At 30.8% G+C, this 13335-nt stretch overlaps 1 protein-coding gene across 2 annotated transcripts; it reads left to right on the forward strand.

The window, feature by feature from the left end:
* Positions 1 to 8566: 8566 nt before the first annotated feature.
* Positions 8567 to 13308, forward strand: LOC131851937 (protein tramtrack, beta isoform-like). Of its 2 annotated transcripts, none has more exons than XM_059202497.1 (4): positions 8567 to 8964; positions 9611 to 9756; positions 10304 to 10895; positions 12952 to 13308. In XM_059202497.1, the coding sequence occupies exons 1-4, from the start codon at positions 8760 to 8762 to the stop codon at positions 13257 to 13259; spliced, it is 1251 nt and encodes a 416-aa protein (XP_059058480.1). In that variant the 5' UTR covers positions 8567 to 8759; the 3' UTR covers positions 13260 to 13308. The 2 variants fall into 2 exon arrangements, with proteins under 2 accessions (XP_059058480.1, XP_059058478.1); XM_059202495.1 differs by lacking the exon at positions 12952 to 13308 and adding an exon at positions 11248 to 12320.
* The last annotated feature ends 27 nt before the right edge of the window (positions 13309 to 13335 follow it).

Genomic DNA, 13335 nt, shown 5'->3' on the forward strand with positions numbered 1-13335 from the left:
AGCTGTGGCATTATGTTTGCTTAGTTATATTTTGACAGTAAATTGTTCCAAGCCAAGAGTGTATTAAGTACACTTAGCATTGAAATTCAATAAGGGTTTAAAGTACAAAAGGATAAATATACGAATTTAATACAAGTTGAGATTTAATCACAGAAATTAATACACTTTTGACGACCTCTGTAGTTTAGGGGGTAAACACTCCGCCTTACTTCCTACTCCTTAGCAGTTTCGATTCTTGGCATATACTAACATTTTTTCTTAACAGTCGTCGTATGTCTCTTCCTTATCCCATTCATTTGGGATCGGCGTCATGTGGGTTTTCGTTATGTACTCCCTTTTATGCCATAGATATCATCTTTCACACATCTCCTTTTCACCATTCCTGTTCCCTTATGACCATTCAAATTTATATGTAATACTTTCTTTAAAATATTCTCTTCATTCCTACGCATTACATGCTCAGACATGACAGACGATTACATTTCAACTTCTCCAATACTGGCGCCACTTCTTAGGGTTTATATGTTTTACTCAATTGATAATCAATGTTTTATTCATAAACCAAACATTTCTATGAAGCTGCTTAACCTAAGTATACATAAGATTTATGATTTATACTAGCGCCAGGTATAGGAGCTATGGTAGCATCAGAATAAAATATTTTCATACTCTGCGATTTCCCGCTGTATTCACAATGTATCACATGAATGGTCATTCCTATGAATGATGGTAGTCATTTTCGTAAAAGCTGCGGCCATTGTCCTATGGATCTTTCCCAAACATCGCTCAGTGCAACCAATGCTAAGATAAAAAGTATCTAGTATCTTTCATAGTAGGTATATTGAAAATAGGAATGGCAAACAAAAGATACCTGGGACTTGAGCTTCTTGAATAATAGACAGCCTGAAATTATGAAGACAATATAGGTATTCAAACGAAATGGCACGACAAGTTTCTATGGAAATATGTAAGTACTTATGTTAAATATTAAAACTGTAATTTCAATCTTCACTTGCTCGATGAAAATAAAACATATATAAGTACATTTACTATTCAACTACTATTCAGACATAGGTACATACCTAGGTACCTACATAGATTTCTACAATGTACTCATTTATAAATTAGGTAAGTACTATCCCAAAATATTATACACTAGCTGTACCCGCGGTTTTAACCGCGTGAAATTTATAGCTTATATGTTATTCTGATGTATATAAGCTACGAGTATACTGTAAAGTATCTTCAAAATTCGTTCAGAAGTTTTTGCATGAAAGAGTAACAAACATCCATCCATACTAAAAAACTTTTGTGTTTATAATATTAATAAGATAAGATAGGTACATGGTATATAATACTGAAAGATATTAAAAATAAGACATGAACAAAAAATGACATAGATGTTTCAAAATAAACGAACATGGTAAACCCGTCTTAAGGTTACACATTATATTTTGGAATAAGCAAAATTTATTGGCGGATCTTATCCGGCTGTTTTAATTGTAAATAACATAACCACTTTGTATCCATATTACAATTATTTAGTACCAGATTAACATTTCTCATTGGTTATATAAAAAATATTTTTGTGTTTATTCAACAAAAAAACTCTCGAATCCAATCAGTACCAGACGTGACTTGAATTACGGTTGACAGGGTAGTTATAGAAATAATTTAAAAATTCAACTTGGGAGAGGATGCAATTTACATTTCAATTGTCATCTTACCCGTTATTATAAGACTGGAGTTTTAAACGAAAGATTTATTCTAGGTTAGGCATCGAACCTTAATTGAGGTCCATTCAAGAGAAATATTGGAAAATGCCTAAAGGGTCAGCCACTGTCGACGACGGTCGTCTGATGAAAGTTTCTGTTGTTATAAATGTTAATAATAATAGAAAGTATAAATATTTTTCTAAATCACTTCTTCTTTATAAAATACTCATGAATTATCTAATATTTATTATACGAAATTTACATACATTTTAATCTATAAAATTGAACACACAAAAGTAAAAATCGTTTACGAGTACTTTAAACGTACTATGAATATACATATTAAATGGATATGATTTTTTTTTTTTCAGCCATAAAAAGCATATATAACAATATATGCTTTTTATGGCTGACGATGTATTAAAGGATTTTTCAAAAGTTCTAATAACGAGTAAACAACCGTTTACTTATTTTTCTTATCAAATCATAGGTGTACCAAATACTTTTTACTAATTCAGCAATATTTCTTTTTCCGAACTATAAAAAAAGACATGAAAAAGTTCCAAACAGACTCACTTTTGGATTTATAATATTAACAATCATGCAATTAATCAATGTGAAACTAAATAACTGAAGTTCACCACAAATTGATTTAAGTAAACATTAATAACATCACAGCTATAATAGCACTTGAATAGGTACATAGGTATACTGATACAGCAAAAAGAACGGGGTCCTCCGCATAAAACCGCAAACGAGAGGAATGAAACGGTTCAGTTAGAGGCTCGAGATGGACTATTGAAGGTTCACAATAGGCCCAATCAGCCGACATCGACTCCCAAGACCCTTAAAAGCACGTCCTCTTACTTCCGCGATACTTCGCCGGTTTTGGTTGGAGAAAAATCTCGCTTCCTATTGATGAATTATTAGGTTAACGATATATTAATATTTCATTGAATTTACAAACTCTATTTGTTGTTAGCGATTTTGATAGGAAAATATTTACGTATAAAATAAATTGTCGTGTATTACATTAACGTCTGCTCATCTTCCCAAGAGCTTTTATTGTCATTATAATTGCCAATATCTTCGTTCAATTTGTAACTTCGGTAGTACCTACCTGAAAAGCTGTAAATAATGTAAATGTATATATTTTTAACATACGATAAATTATATCGGTAAAATAAAAAACCGTAAAAATGTTTAAAAGAGAAACGTATTTAGAACGTCATAAGTGTGAAATTAAAAAACAAGTTGATTATTGATTAAATCCTTAAGACTAAGTATGTCCAACAATATCATCAACCTGTCAATGTCGGAATCCATCAGATAAGAGAGGGGGTCGTCAAAGTTACAGGTACCTAACATAGTTCACAGCGCAGTAGTGTTGCAGTAAATAGAACGCTGAAAGTTGTATCGGCTGGCGGCTGAACACAACTTGCAAAGAGATGTGTCCCGGCTTCACTATCGATTTTGTATGTGGTATAAATATTTGACAATATTAAACGTTTGCTGGAAATGCTGGCATTTACGAGTTCGTCCACGGAAACTTTTATTTTATTTATTTGGATTGCCCAAATTCAGAGTAATCCATTTTAAATATTATTGTATAAATAGTTAACAATATTAAACTGGAATATACGATTTCGTCCATGGGAACTTATTTGTTTTATTTATTTGGATTACTTAAATTAGGGGTTATGAACTTTAAAATTATAAAACTTTTTTGTGCTTTTTAACATTTTAATTTTAGACAAATATTTTTATTGCACACGGTTTTAAAAGTTTCGAGCAATTTTGCAATGGTAATGGTATTTTTAATGGAAATTTGTTATGCTATATTTCAAAATAAATAAAAACAGATATATTATCTATATATGTCTGCTAATATTATCACAGTAAATTAACTGCAATTCTTTTAAAAATAAACCATTATACTGTAATATTCTCATCTAGACTGAGACTGTCGATTTCATGTTGGTTCTACGAGAATTTTCTGTAGTCTGTTAGATACATCGTTCTAGACTAAATACTGTTATTATTTCTATATATTCTAAAAAACTAGACTGCATAAAAATAGTAGAAACAAATGGCTCTATGACTTGACCTGACTTGACTATATCTTCGAATTATAAGATACCTATTGAAATTAATTCAAATTGATTGACGTTTCGTCAAAGATATTGTAGACGACATACTGGTAGAAATTAATAACTGTCTTACTTTCATATTTTCAATTAATTACATGCCTAAAATTGTTATAAGAGACACTACATGTAAGTAACTGACAACTACAAAAATAGAATCGGTATCATTTCTAACCTAGGAATCTATTTCACAGATGACTGGAAATAAACTGCTCAGTACATTTAGAAGTGATGGATACGTAAGCCACTACTCAATAGTTGGAAAATATATAAGAGACTTTATTTACAAAGAATTTAAGTCGTAAGTGCCATAATGCGCTGAAAAGCTGCTATCAAATGTGCACTCGTATCGAAATCCGTGTAATCGAATACGCTCCGATTCATAACCATATTAAGCCGGGGCTGGTATCCGGTATCGATTATATCGAGTTGATACACATGTAGAGAACGGAACCGATAGCCAAATAAACTAGCAGACCGCATCGATTACCTGTCAGGGGCAGCCTTCCCTAGCCAAGTGACCGCCCCGCTGGACTTGTGAAGATCGTCTCCATTACACCAAACTAACTTAACTAAAACAAGATTATTTTGATAGGTACGTATCCTCCGCTTTTCAATCTCAATTTTGTAAATTTGTTTGTTTAGGGAGTATCACGCGGTCTCAGAAATAGTATATAAGTATACTTATGTCTTACAGTAAGTACTTTTAAGTAGTGTAAGTGAGACTCACAAACGTACTTATAGGCACAAACTCACGATTTGCGCGATGGACAGCAGTAAGTATTCCATAAAGATATACTGTACACTACCACTGTAACACTAGTGAGTAGAGTAGTAACTATAATATTATAGTTATATACATCAATAAGTAGGTACGATTCAATTCCATAAACTTATCGTTCAATCCGAGTAGGTGATTGAACCATGGCCTTTAGATTAGGTTTTATGTAGTCCACAAACACCCATACTGTCCATGCATTTGACAAGATGAATGATATGATGATGTTTAATTTCATCCTTCTGTCACCCCCGGTGTCTTGTAGGTCATTATCGTAAGTGAAACTATTATTCCGACATTATCCACAAAAGACAATATAAAATGAGATGGGAGATTTTATATAAATAGCGCAGGATAGAATACATTAGGTTTGGTGTATTATATACTTGTAAAACAAGGAAATTTATCAAAAAATAGTGTCATAGTAATTTTATTTCTTTTATGTTAACAGCCCACAGAGAACTTTGGCTAGATGAAACTTTTCTACAGTTTTAATAAGAGGGCCATTCATCGCGCTTTCTTTTACTTGAGAAATGGGATCCTTATCGCTAACCCGTGACACCAGAAAATTAAAAGTGCCCCGTCATGCTTCGCCTATCTTAGAAATAGGGTGACTATGCTGTTGTGGAGCTTAATTAATTGGCGGTTGACGGTTCGACCCCGGGTGGTCACATCTAACTATCGGCCCCAGGGACAACTTCACTCGCTTCGTTTCTGTCAAGCCGTCCTAAACAATAAGCTATCGCTTTATCTTAATCACTTAATTTCGGGTTTACTTAGACATGTATAAACATATATATGTATAGATGTTTAGAATCTACAAAACAGTACCTAAATATATTATAGGTCTTTATTATCAGTACAAAAGCATTTATAGATAGACGATTTCTAAATCAAATGAGTACATTATAACTATAATAAAATATAGATATAATGCTTTTTATTTACAAAGACTCTCATAGACTTTCTACAATCCAGATGTAGGAGCTAAATCATGTTTATTCGTGAATTACAGGTATAAATCACAATAAATGTATATTTTTTATTATTTTCATAATAAATTGATTTGCGAAATTTTCAAAGAGATTATAGGTACATATAATAGATTTAATAAGGAAGTATTCATTGTACAAACTACAAAAAGTTTTACAAATATTGTAAATGCGAAAGTTTGTGAGTAGGTATGGTTGGATGTACCTGTTTGTTACACTTTCACTCAAGATTACACATAGTCTATAAATTTGATATGGATGCATTTAATATTCTATATACTTATCACTTGGTCTCTTCAATTATCATAAAAAATTGTCAATAGGGTTTACTCTAGTATTAATACTAATTTTAAAGTCGGTTGCTACATAAAATAATCTTAATAACTATTACAGAGTTCTAGTAACTACCGATCTGTCGGCGTAATCAGATTAGTTAAATGGAAAATAGGCTTCTGCATTGTCGCGCGAAGTTACATAATAAATAGGTGTATCTACCAAATTATTCCAGCAGAAGTAGGTACCCGCAAATAATTATGTGGATTTTGGATCGAAAAGAAGGATGGTAAAACAAATCCTAATAAAATAATATATAAAATCTTCTAAAATTAGAAATTATTATATTAATTACAAAGCAATATTTACGTACTGCTCAGAATGTATTCAATCCTATCTTTGTCATCGTATCTACTTACAATTATAGAGAGACGACTTCTTAATGAGTTGCAGACACAGTCAGTGCAGGTAGATCTAGGGCTTAATTATGTAACGCAGTTGCCAACTATTCTCATTTGAATGTCAGCTGTACCTACTGTACAGTAGGTACAACTGATGTTTGTGTTTGTGTTCCTATACAAACCAAAATGGACGTTGTAAACTTAATTCTTAATAGGTTCATAGTTGCAAATATTTCGATTTGTAAAACTGTTTTAAATTAATCGAATAAAATCGATACATTATCCAGAAGAAGAATCTTTTTTCTATGTAATTTGAATGGCAAACTAGCTAAGGGCTAACCTAATGGTAAGTGGTAACCGTCAACTAGGTATATAAATAAAAATGAGTACAGACACCACTTTATCATGTGACTGTCGTGATTATACCCGGACTAAGATGTCATATCTTCTTTCCTGTCATTTCACTACCTTATCCGAAATACAGCTACTTGTCGGCTGAAATAAGTGACACTAAGGTAAAAACTAACATAGATTCCTAATTAAATTAACACGAAAGCAAGTGTGAAGGAAAGTGACGTGCTAGGGCACTTTCCTTCACAATTCCTTGATCCATATTTTATTCTCAATAGTAACTCAGTCTATCTTTAGTCTACGTTTTGTAACAAGACGTTATACATTTTTAACATATTATCCTAACTATGAGTTACAAGTTGGAAGAGATCATACAACATCAATTTAGAGCTTCAAAGAATAATTTACTTAAAGACCTCATTTGACCAAATTAATTGTATTGACAATATTAACAAATATATAACTTTAAGTAGTAGCTATTGCAGCCCATTTTTGCCCACTATGTTTCAATTGGTTCTTACTCTATGTTAGTTGCTGTTTTTAGCATAAATCATAAATCATTGTGTACCTAAACACAATCTAGTTAACGTATTTATTTGTATTTGGAATAACTAAATGAATAAATTAATTAAAAACAATAACAACCCTCAGAAACCGGGCAGTTAGATGACCGCCTTATTGATGCGAAAGTGTGCTGCGCCCACTCATGTCTGTGTATGACACATAATCGATAACCACCGAGACGTTGTACCCTACTTCGGCAACAGTGATATTTAGAAATGGAAATTAATGCATAACTGATAGACACTTTATAATTGTATGATATACTTAATTATATTTGTACGTAGTTAGAGAATAGCTATAGGGAATAGCTACCTATTCCTGTAGTTATAGTTATTTCTTCCTTGTAACACATAAGTACCTATGATACAAAGTAGTATTGTAGACAAGCGAACTGATACTTATATTTGGAGAGATTTTCTAAAACTATAGATCTTTGTGACTATTAACCGGTTATCACACAAAAGAGGTTCCTTTGTACCTCCAAAATAAAATTTCATTCGTTATTCCATCTTGTTATGATTCAGTGTTTTCAGCGAAGAGAAAAATTACAACGATATAAATATTAGGTATAGGATAAATAGAAGGATGGTACATCCAGAAGATATTATTTACAATTCAAATCGATCAATACCAGACCCCTTCAATAACAGACTTGAGCATGCAACTCAATTAGGTTTATACAAACACTAGTTAATACTCGCGACGTCATCTTCCCGAATTAGTGCTTCAAATTATGTGTTTTTACTGTTGTGATTACTTTTAAAACTATTATTGAAAAAAATATTGATTCCCTGTACAAACTTTCATCCGTCATATCTTCAAATTATTTATTACGAGCCGTTGTCCAACAAAAATCTAAATTAACATAAATTTTAAAAGGATTTAGTTTTCCGTTCAGCCGTTTAATAGCAACAATGCAACTAGAGCAACCTTAAGTGAAGTTGGGTTCTCTAGCTGTCTGTTTGATACATTAATAATAAATTTTAAAGGCTGTACAGTCTAAGCATCTTTGCCTGTTCTATCATTGAAAAGGAGATGGACGAATATATCTACTTTTATTCCTAAAAGTAGATTTTGAAAATAGTATAGGCACTTATAAATTTAGTCCAAAATATAAACTTTAAGCACATTAATATCTAGCTTTTATTTCTTACGTCTTGTAATATCTGTCTATAATACTACATATTGTATATATATAATCCTATATATTTTTTAAATTATTTGTTCATAATTTAATGTTATGCCGAACTCATGCCGATTATAAAGTTAGCATCCCAACAGACCATAGAGTAAGACTTCTGACAGTAACAAATGACAACTGACAATCTAGCGAGACCAAAGAGTTTAAGAGGAAAGTGAGACGCTCCGCTTGCCTCTGTAACATTTCGTATACGTTTAATAAGTTAACATTAATAATTCATCAAAATAATAATGAAATATTTAATACCTTACAATACATTGGGTCTAAATGAAATACTACCTTTATTTTGTGCAGTCTAAAGTTCTTGTATATAATAAACATAGTATAAACTTCAAAAATGGACCAACAATTCTCATTGTCCTGGAATAATTTTCACGGGAATCTGACTAAAGGATTCGCTGGTTTACTGGGTAAAGGCGAATTTGTCGACGTGACTATTGCAGTGGAAGGACATTTATTACAAGCACATAAAGTCATATTATCGATATGTTCACCATATTTCAAGAAAATGTTTCAGATCAATCCGTGTCAACATCCTATTGGTATATTTGTATATTTTAATGCTATTATAAATGTTTTGAATTGGGTTATTATTGTCATGTGTTTGTTTTGAGGTGAATTATAAATATATTCACATTCATAAAATATAGTATACTATTATGTATATAGATTTATAATTGTGATTATGCATTCATACACTTCTATTATAGTATATTATAGAGAATTATTGTACTGGTTGAGAGATCAAATTATGCATGATAAGATGAATTCAGGCAAATACATTATTATATTATTATATTGCATAAAGCTATGATAATATGTTAAATATTATTTTGCTTTATTGTTTTTCAATATGTGTATATGTACAGGTTTAGTATTTTCTTAAATAAAAATCTGTAAGCAACATTATGGAAGAGCTGAGAGAACTGTTACACTGTTACTTGCTTTATATTTGTATCTTCAAATATGTATCTGAATAAATTTTTGTGTGTAGATTTCAGTAGGTACCTGGATGATTTAAAAACATAATTGGACCTAGTAGGTGCCTAAGCTTGGCTGATTGCTGAGCTAAGTTTATTGCATTACCATCATATATGTATATGTTAGTAATGCAATCAACTTCTCTTTCTTAAGGTTAAAGTAACATACTCAAGTTATAAGTCTGATAAGTTGGTAATATATTTACAGTTGTTCTGAGAGATATTACACACAAGGCCATGAGAGACCTACTGCAGTTTATGTACCATGGAGAAGTCAGTGTAAAACGAGAAGATCTCACTAGTTTTATAAGTACTGCAGAAGTATTACAAATCAAAGGCCTGACAAACAAAGAGGTGAGGTTTTATTCATTACTAGCAGACCCGGCCATGAACCGCTGTAGCTAAGGTTCCTGAAAAAAACAATATTGCAACTATAAATTGAGATGTAAGCTATTTTATCTTTCAAGTTGGATCAACTTATTGATTTGAATCGGTTCAGTAATTCAGGAGTCGCATCATCGACAAACAATGTGATACATAATATTTTTATGTAAAGATTTGTATTGTTGTAATGACAAATGGGTGTAAATATGTTATTTATTTTGTAAGAGAAATTGCTATGAATGTTCATGATTTTTCCTTGTTACATTGTATGAAAATTTACTTTTATTAAAAATTAATTCAAAATATATATTACAAACCAGTCTAGGCCATGTCATCATAATTAAAAAAAAGCTTTTGGCATATTATAATTATATACTTTTATTATATATATTGCAATAACCAATATATTATATATACAATACAATATATTATATATATCAATATACTTGCAAGCAGTCATATAAATTAGTATTCAAGATAATATGTTAATAGTGAATGCATGAATATCATTTTTCAGACTGAAGAAGATAGTGAAAAAGAACAAGAAATACCAAAACATGTCACAGAAGGTAACATACCTGATGGAGATTCACATGTTTCTGACTCATATGATACAAATGTAAATGATGAAACCACACATAACAATCAACTAGATGTTTTGAAACATAGACAATTCATTGAAAGACTGCAAAAGTTCAGTAATTTAAAAAGAAAGTCTGAAGAGTTTATTCAAAAAAGTTATTACTCTGACATAATAAATCCAGAAAAGAGGCCTAAAACTAAAGAAAAGTCACCATACAGCCAACAAAATAATCACATGTTACAAAGTAACAATTACGAAAACTTGAAAAATTTATATGAAGACAGAAGTGATATTTCATCAACATACAATTCACAAGGACAAAATACTTGTAATTCTGATAGAGAAATAAATGATAACAGTAAAGAGCAATCCCCCTCTAACAACTCTATTGAATTGAAAACTGAATGTGATGACATGGATATCATAGTAACAGATCCTGCTGTATGCACAACTCCAAAGAGTTATGAAGGATCTAGGGAAGGCAAGAAAGATGCATCACTATCAGACTACCAGGCTCCACAAGACAGTAAGTGACTATTTTATTAACTCAATTTTAAATCTTGACTACACTTATTATATTGTTCATTTTTAGCATGTTAGTGCTAAACTTTAAATCCATAGATTTCTCATTTACTTTAAAATTTTGTACTTTTATTTATACATAATTTGCTTACTAATAATGCTTTACATCAGTCATCTGTACATAATAGAGATTGTGTTGAAAATGCAATCATTTATTAGTTCCTATTGAATATTATTTTCTTTTGCAAATCCTTTCTATTGTGAAAACACGATGGCATTTTCAACATTATTTATATTATAATCACCCACAATACTCTTAACAAATTGTGTAATGAAAATGCCCATCGTGATTTCAGATTGTAGCAGTCTAAACTCATTGTTCATCGACCTAAAAAACTTAGTGAATGGTAAGGTGACTAACAACATGTCGAGAACTAATATGAATGAAGAATTCTTGAGACCAACTATGGATCATCGTCTAATAACAATTCCTCAGAAGGAAGATGGAAAAAAGAAATATCCTCAACGCTCATGTCGACTTTGCTGGAAAATAGGGAAAAGAAGAGATACCCGATTCATGTGTAGTGCTTGCGAGCTACCATTTTGCAAGTCTCCATGCTTTGAGATCCATTTTAATGATGTTCTAAAAATATCTCAGTTGCAGGGCGATTATTATGCGACATAAAACTCTTTTCTTAGTTTTCCCATATTTCTTTTTCTACATTACATTATTATAAGATTGGTAGAAATCACAAGTGATAAAAAGCTAGTATTTAAAAAATATCTATATTTTATAAATGAACAAAACAAAGTGAATCATAGATTCTGATACGGTTCCGGGACCAAAAAAAATTTCAGTTAAAAAAAAGATATATTATATACATATATATATATGAACTTTATAAGAAGACACTATCTGATAGATTGAATATCTTTATTATAAGAATAAGATTTATAACTACATAGTTTAAAAAAAATACGATATAGGTATTTGCCATAATTTAATCATGAAGCACAATAAGTTAAGTATCCAACTGTGATAGTGGAAATCTGCTCTCAAGTGCCAATCAATAAATCTTTTTATATTATGTGCGGAAATTTATGAGTGATATATTTACTTATTTTTTTATTTTAGTCTGTGCCATGAGTTATTACCATATTATAGGTATAAACTCGCGCAGTTAAAGAACAGGATTAAAATGGCAGAGTACGGTGCTGTACGGTCAACTTACAAAGTACAAGCATTACATCAATTTCATTGTTGTTTTTTCTGTTTATTTAATGATAAATTAATATCACATTTATTACTAAATAATTAACATATAGGGTGATAATAATCTTACAAAATCGATAATAGTTTACAATATTTAATAATGGTGTCACCATTATTCAGTATTGTAAACTATTTTTAACTTTTAGTCGCTTAAACCATTGTACTCGCCTTAACCATTTTTTGTGCGAAAGTATTCAGCCACAGTATACAACGACAGATCAATAAAGATGCCACGCCTAATTCAGTTCTTTATCTGTGCAAGTATAGACTTTTTTATTGCTCATATTCTAGTCTATTTATTATATTAATGTAGGAATTTAATTCTGTACTTTAAAAATATTTGTATTACGTTGTAATTAGAATAGTGAGCTTGTTTGGCAATTGTAATATTTGTCCAATTTTTTTGCATTTGTGTCATGCATGACAATATTGTGAATCGACTTATTTTTTATGATCTCCAATTTTCTAGTATTAGTTTTAAACCAGTCTATGGAGATTACATTCCCATGAACAGAAAAGACAGCATTTATTTCTACTTTGTAATCGATAAATGGCTGTAATGGTATGAAATTGTAATTTTGAAAATTATTTTTATAAAATGCTTTGTGTGCCGTTATGATTCGTGTGATTTTGAATGAATATAATTTATAGGAATGTATTTTTATATCCATATTTAATTAAATGATTACAAACAAAATTTTTATTCTTATTGCCAAACCAACTTTATCAAATTCATTTGCATGTCTTGTATCTATTATAGCACAACTTATGCCGTTTTCAATTGCAGGTGCCCTATCACTAGTAGTGAATGGAACTTGTGAAAATCAACAGTTACCCAAGCGCTACAAATATATTTATAGTAGGAAGGGACATAAACAATTAGTCCATATGAACTTTGTGTACACTAAACATTCAACGACGCATGGTAAAACGTCATGGCGGTGTGTCCAGTATTTTTCATTAAATAGATGTCCAGCAACCATTGAAACAATAGATGCTATGATCTATGCAGTCAACCATCAACACAATCATGAAGATTGCTATGAAAAACTTTCTAGAAATAACATATACGAAATGAGTGTTTCACCAAAATAGATTTTTCACTGTATATATTATGTATAGAATTAAAAAAGTAAAGTTCCTATATTTATTTTTAATATCATAGCTACTG

This window comes from Achroia grisella, unplaced genomic scaffold (assembly GCF_030625045.1).
Source record: "Achroia grisella isolate CSIRO2021 unplaced genomic scaffold, CSIRO_AGI_Agris_v1 utg821, whole genome shotgun sequence".
NCBI lineage: Eukaryota > Metazoa > Arthropoda > Insecta > Lepidoptera > Pyralidae > Achroia > Achroia grisella.

Bases quoted from the DNA above. Each gene is read 5' to 3' on its own strand.
- LOC131851937 (XM_059202495.1), top strand. From the start codon at position 8,760: ATGGACCAACAATTCTCATTGTCCTGGAATAATTTTCACGGGAATCTG. The intron at 9,757-10,303 runs GTGAGGTTTTAT...ATCATTTTTCAG, and splicing joins AAGGCCTGACAAACAAAGAG to ACTGAAGAAGATAGTGAAAA. The intron at 10,896-11,247 runs GTAAGTGACTAT...TCGTGATTTCAG, and splicing joins CTACCAGGCTCCACAAGACA to ATTGTAGCAGTCTAAACTCA.